Genomic DNA, 6,438 nt, shown 5'->3' with positions numbered 1-6,438 from the left:
ATCAAGGAATTGTCCTAATGATGATTCTGGCAATTCCCAGAACTGGCTACTTTTTTAAGGCTTTAATTAATAGTGGAGCAGAATTCAAAAATGTCCTCAGCAGTCTTGTTTATATCCACAACTGCCTGGAATAGTCTGATCTGTTAGCAATATGTAAGAATCACAAAGAACACACAGACAAGGGAAAAGACACACATATGGCTCCAAGGACAGCCAGGTCGAGTCAATACTAATGGCAACTCAGGTAGCATTACACCACAACTGGTTGCCAAGGGACCGCCTGGAACACACAGCTCCTGGAAGCACAAATCCCACTCCTACCGGCAATATTTGCCCATCCAGTCAGCATTTCTGCTACACTGGCGAGACAGCCGTGGATGTAGCATTTGCCCACTTAGAATTTCTTGATATCTGTTTTTTTACATAGATCTCTCAGGTCCACTTACTAGAACTGCCAGAGTATCTTTGCACATGCACATCCATGTACATGTTCTTACAATCTTAGCTTTTGAATTCATCCATTTATTGAAGACTGGCCACTGTCACAGAGATACAGGCCTACCCGCATTCTTGTCAGACTCTTGCTCTGAGATGTGGAACTCGATAAACCTATTCCCCCTTCCCCACTGTCTTTGAGGACAATGTGTACAAGTGCCTACCACCTGAGCTGACTTAAATAGGATATGGTCATGGTTTCAACACCAAGTACTGGTCATTGCAGGTCCTTTCCTTTTCATCTCAGACACAAACGGCTGGTATCCTGTCAGAAGTAGGGTGACTGAGAACATATAGACCTGCTTTCTGCCTTGTGACGGCCTTGTGACACTAGTGATATGATTTTTTCTGGAACATTTTTCTCTGGGTACCATAGGTGAGGGGGGGTGACTCAACTTAGCTGTCCTCCCCTAGGGTTACAAACAATCCCTGCAATCTAAACATGCATCTACACTTCATGTGCTTTCTTGTCTCCCTATAGAGCAGGACAAGCTCTTTTCTAGAGTGCATCACTCATGCCTCAGTATCACACTGTGCCCATCCGTGTAATGGGAATGACATCAGTGTTTCCCGTTTCTCGTCTTTGGGGAGATTAGTGAGGCTAAACACATGGATATGTTATAAACTCTACAAGAGTTTCCTGTTTTTCTATCAGTGTTGAGAGCAAGAGATAGAATTGTGTGACTAAGGTTTTGTAGGCACCCACAGCAGCAGCTCTGAGTCGGTCCATGGCTAGATGACAATAGGCCCTTGGTCCTGTTGGTAGCTGTCCCCCAGAGGCCAGAGATGCCATAGTGCTCAAATCAGCTGACTTTGACTTTGATCTGATCAGATGCTAAGAATAGCAGTAGGAGGTATGATACCCTGTTAGGTCTTTCCAATAAAGGAACACTCTAGCTTGGAACCCTTAAGTGTCGACAAATAGAACATGACAGCCATTTAGAAACCTCTTGAATCAGCCAGGTGGACTCACCAGCAAACCTATCCCCTTTCTGTCTATCCAGATGTTATGATCAAAATTCTGATGACTCTGGATAGCCCCTATTTCTGGGCTCAACGTCTACTGTAGAAACTTTGTCTTCTTTCTTTCAGTTAAGTTCCCATAAGACATCTTCTTTTTGAAAACCCCAGCTATGGTTCATGAACAGCAGTTTTAAATACTACAAGACCAGAATACAGCACCATCGCCTCAAAGGAAGCTTTGTGTGACAGACCAAACTGCTAGAAAATCTATAAATTGGTTCTGTAATTAAAGTGATTTTGCATACAAAGAATTGAAATAACTACAAACCTAAAATAATCAATACATTATGGCACTAGCACGAGTATTCCTATGAGAGAAAAGGGCATATAAACCATGGGGGACGGCATTACAGAAAGACGTGGGGCTGAACACTGATTGCATGGTAAAGCCCTTCTGCCCACCAGCAGCTATAGGAAAACTCCATGGGCCCAGTGGCTTGCACAGCAGAACTTTGGGAGCTCTATCTACTTAAATAATATAGTTTTGCATAACAATTCCAGTTACCCCTCCCTCCTTTTGTTCTTCCCCCTACCGCCCTTCTTTCCACCCTCCATCCATTCCTCAGAAGGTAAGGCCTTCCTTGGGGACTCAACAAAGTATGGCATACCAAGTTGAGGCAGGACCAAGACTATTCCCCCTGTATCAAGGTTGAATAAGGTAGTCCACCACAGGGAATAAGATGCAAAATTCCAATTCGTGTACCTGCGATAGGTCCTGATCCCACTGCCAGGGAGCCCCACAATAGATCAAGATACATGACTGTCACCCCACATTCAGAGAATCTATTTCAACACAATGCAGGTTCCCAACTATCAGTCCATAGTCTGTGAGTTCAACTAGCTCGGGTAAGCTGTCTCTATAGTTTTTCCCACCATGCCCTTCACCCCCCGCCCCCAGTCTTGTTCATATGATCCCTCCTCCCTCTCTTCAACTGAATGCCAGGAGTTTTGCCCAGTGCTTGGATGTGGGTCACTGCATCTGCGTCCATAGTTACTAGATGTAATGCTGTGATGACAAGTCAGGTAGTCAGCACTAAAAAGAATGACATTTTGAAATTTGCAGACAAAAGAATGGAACTAGAAAAAGCATCATGACTGAAGTAACCCAGTCCCAGAAATACAAACACAGTATGTACTCACTCATAGTGGGTATTAGATGTAAAGCTTAGAATAACCAGACTATAATCAACAACCCCAGAAAAGCCAGGTCAAAAGGGTAACCCTAGAGACACACACATCAGGGTCCCAGGAAAAGAAAATGATTAAGAGCTCCTAGGTTAACTGGGGCATGGTCGAGTCAGGCAAGAGACAGAGAGGGAGAGCAATGTACGAGACATCTTCATAGAGGGAGCCTTAATTGAGTTGGAGAGAAACCTGATGCTAGAGAAATTGTCAGGAATCCACAAGGATGATCCCAGCTATGAGTCTAGCATAGTGGAGAGGTCATCAGAATTGGTCTTCCCCTTTATCAGATTAGTACCCTAATTGTCACGACATCAAATAGCCTACCTGCACGGCACCTCACCTGATAGGTGTTTCTTCCTGACATGCAGAGGACCACATTCCTGCTCAATCCTCATGTAGTCTTTCCTGTCTGTGCAATGAACTCTGACAACTCTTTTCTGTTTTCTTCTTGTTGTTGTAGGAAAACCTCCCGGTCCTGTAGCAAAAGAGCCCACCCTTGCATCTTCAGTTAAGTTTAATCACCTTCCTCTACCTTTATCCATAGATAAGTACTATTCTTGAGGTTGATTTAGACAGGGACACAGTTTGGACATTAGTATAGTAAATGATTTTGACTTCTTGATTTAGCATCTCTAAGTTGTTGATGTGAAGAAGGAGTTTCTTTTGGGCCGATTTTAAGTCTCTCATACAACTGAATGCAAAAAAAGAGTAGGAAGAATATACAAGTATAGTTTAGCCACCATTTAAGCTGGAAAAAGCACCCATGAGAAAATGCAGCAAGAAAAGTTTAAATTGTGGCTTTGTCTAGGAGCACAGGGCACGGTACAGAGCCCCAGAATGTATTCCTCAGTTTTCTCCATCTTCCTATAGTTTGTGGTCCGTGGTCTGTCTGTCGTGTGTGTTTGAGCTGTCTGTCCCTTTTATCTGTGTGACTGTGTAAAAAACCGTATGTGCTCAGGCACCATTATTAACTTGGTTTCAAGTCTGGCAAACGTTCAGTCTCTTTGAAGGTTAGAGATACTTTCAGAAAAAAAAGATTTTAACTTTGTCTGAAGGCATTCTGACAGGGTTATGAAAAAGGGAGATAGAAAAAAGGAAAAGAAAACAACACTTTCCCAGCAAATGTAGAGGGTTAGAAGTGACCATCCAGAAGCCAACTACTCTGAGACAGGGGCTTTTGGTTCAGGGAAGCACACATCCCAGTAAGGGACAAGATGGATAGATGTCCCTTCCATTGTGGAAATATTGCAATCTTTTGATTAGTTTTGAATGCCATTTCTATACATAAGACCAGAGATAAAATTCACCTCTAAAATTTTTGAAAATTTCATTTGCTTGAATGACCAAAGAGCAGCTGGACAAAGATGATAACAATGGACAGGAATCATACAGATCAGATAGGAAGAGTCAGTGAAGCCTCAATGATACACAAAGAACAATGAACAACCAGGAGAGTGGGGACTGGAGAGCTGGTATCCCCAAGGCTAGGTTGTACAGCACCAGATGTTTTACCCTGGTATACACAACAAGAAACAGTATTAGGATTGGAAAGATACACTCACATATCTATGTTTATATACATGCATACATTAACAATCAATGAAAAAAGGAGGCAATGATTTTGAAGCAGAGCAGGAAGGGTAAATGTAAGGGACTTGAAATAGGAAAGGAAAAGAAAGGGAGAAATGTAATTATATATTAATCTCAAGTATAAACAAAAACCATGTAGAAGAATACATTAAAATAAATTAAGAACAAGCAAAAACAAATTTTAAAGCATTCATAACGATCAGGAAATAACTTTCTTTTAGGGGCTTCTTCTAAGCCTTGTTCTCTCCATGCTCCTGATTTTCCCATGGCATTTAAATTGTGTTTGGGGAGGGGGTGCAAATGCCAAGGCCCATCTATGAAGGCCGGTGGACAGCATTAGGCGCTGGTCTTCACCTGCTTGTTTTCTGAGGAAAGACAGTGGTCTGCAGCTCCTCTCTCAGTAACAGCACTGAGACTGCCGTTCCCACGCTTGCTTGGCAAGCCCTTTATCCCCTCAACCATCTCTCCAGCACCAGTCTAATTCTCCAAGGGAAATAACTGTGATGATTTCCACATGCTATGTCAGACCTTACAGAGAGATGCGTGAGATTGTGGTCCCAGACACAGCAGCATCAGTGACCATGAACAAAGCCTCTTCAATAGAAACACTGACAGCCCTTCCTTCCCTTGGCTTCAAGCAATGGTCAGAGGATGCTCAAAATGTCCCTGATGTACCAATCGGCAGAAGAGACAGGGCCCTTTGTTCATGCCGTATAAAGGGTTATGAGCCTCATGGTCCAGTGATCTTGGGGCTTATCCCTCACCTCACTCGTCCATTCTAATTTTCAGAGCACTGTTTCATTTTAAAATATTTCTATTTCTGTTTCTAATCATGAGCCACTGGCAGAGTTGAATTGATGTTGGACACAATTATTTGGATATTTGAGAAGTGCCTCTGGGAATGGTTGGCAGTTGTTCTTGTACTCAGGTCTTTACCGATAACCTTCTGTAAACCAGGTTAGAAAGAGATAAAAGCAGAATTTTTTTTGTATCTCTGTGTCTGTCTGTCTGTCAGTCTCTCTGTTCCTCTCTCTCTCACTCTGTTTCTCTCTTTTTGCTCTCTCTCTGTTTAGCAGCACAAAGTCCTTGTCCCCTCAGGTGAGCACGAAGGAAACCATCAATGATAGACATGTAGGATTGTTTCTTCACTAGGACAAATGGACAGCTTGTTTCTCCACCCTGAAGGCTGGAAGTAGAGATCATTAATAGCCTGGGGATTGTGCTCTCTGTAGAGCCAGGGCATACAATGCTCCCACAGCAGGACCAGAGATGGCCAATAGTTGGTGACCTTTGTTTTATTTGTATGGGCCATGCTCCCACATCAGGGAGGGAGGTAGCTAATGCTCAAAAATAACCTCTATGCTACCTGTATGACTAACACCTCACAAGATCCTTCCCTGGACCAACAAGGCAACAAGTAAAAGCTACCTCTTCTTATTAGAAGTACTTGGAGTTGAGATCCAGTGCAATTGTGCCTCCTTGTGGACAGGCGCTTGTATTACATCAAAGAACTTTTTTTTTTTTTTTTTCAAATTCGCCTGGGATTAATTTAACATTCTCACAACACTGCTTGGGGGTCAGACTCTAGTGAAGAGTTCAAGAATAAGAATATAAAATTGTAGATTCCAGAAATATAAATGTAGAAATAAAAATATTTTAATGTTGTAAGTCTAGGAGAATGAGAACAGACTGTCAGCAGCTCTCTCAGCAGCCTGAGGATGAACTATTAACAAGGGGTTATTTTGTTTTACAACCCATAGCTCTATTTACAAGGTCAAAGCATCTCTCTGCAAACTGAGAGCTACCCTATGGGTATCAACGGAGTCAGCTTTTAGGAAATAGATATATGACCTCTGAGTTAAGCCTTGTCCTTGCTATGTGAAACTGGCAGCATCAAAGGGGAGATCACAGGGCTTCAGTAAACAGCACCTCAACATCCCAAGGAAGACAATATAGAAAGTATAAACACTGGCTAAATAAAAACCCCTATTAATGGAGATTGTAAAATAAGGTAATCTGTATCTAAGTTTTATTGTACGAGGTCCTTCTGTCTATGTGTTGCTTTCTTTGGTTAATGAATAAAGAAAGTGCCTTGGCCTTTGATAGGGCAGAACTTAGGTAGGCAGGGAAAAGAGAACTCAATGC

At 42.4% G+C, this 6,438-nt stretch overlaps 1 protein-coding gene and 1 long non-coding RNA gene across 5 annotated transcripts in view; one reads left to right on the top strand and one right to left on the bottom strand.

Annotated features, from left to right (window-relative positions):
• The window catches only part of LOC148121332 (uncharacterized), a 138,275-nt gene that overhangs the window by 43,462 nt on the left and 88,375 nt on the right, over positions 1 to 6,438 (top strand). The gene's annotated exons all lie outside the window — the stretch shown is intronic.
• Positions 1 to 6,438, bottom strand: part of LOC125403496 (antiviral innate immune response effector IFIT1-like) — a 70,055-nt gene that overhangs the window by 2,785 nt on the left and 60,832 nt on the right. Inside the window, exon 2 of one of the 4 annotated variants that reach the window (XM_087907967.1) lies at positions 3,044 to 3,178. The exons of the other annotated variants lie outside the window; for them this stretch is intronic. Within the exon in view, the coding sequence (XP_087764093.1) occupies positions 3,044 to 3,081 (38 nt within the window). The 5' untranslated portion in view covers positions 3,082 to 3,178. The remainder of the gene's footprint in view (positions 1 to 3,043; positions 3,179 to 6,438) is intronic. 4 annotated transcript variants of the gene reach the window in all.

This window comes from Myodes glareolus, chromosome 7, assembly GCF_982192425.1.
Source record: "Myodes glareolus chromosome 7, mMyoGla1.1, whole genome shotgun sequence".
Taxonomy (NCBI): Eukaryota; Metazoa; Chordata; class Mammalia; order Rodentia; family Cricetidae; genus Myodes; species Myodes glareolus.
Note: the sequence above shows the minus strand (reverse complement) of the source record. Positions and strands in the feature narration are given on the sequence as shown.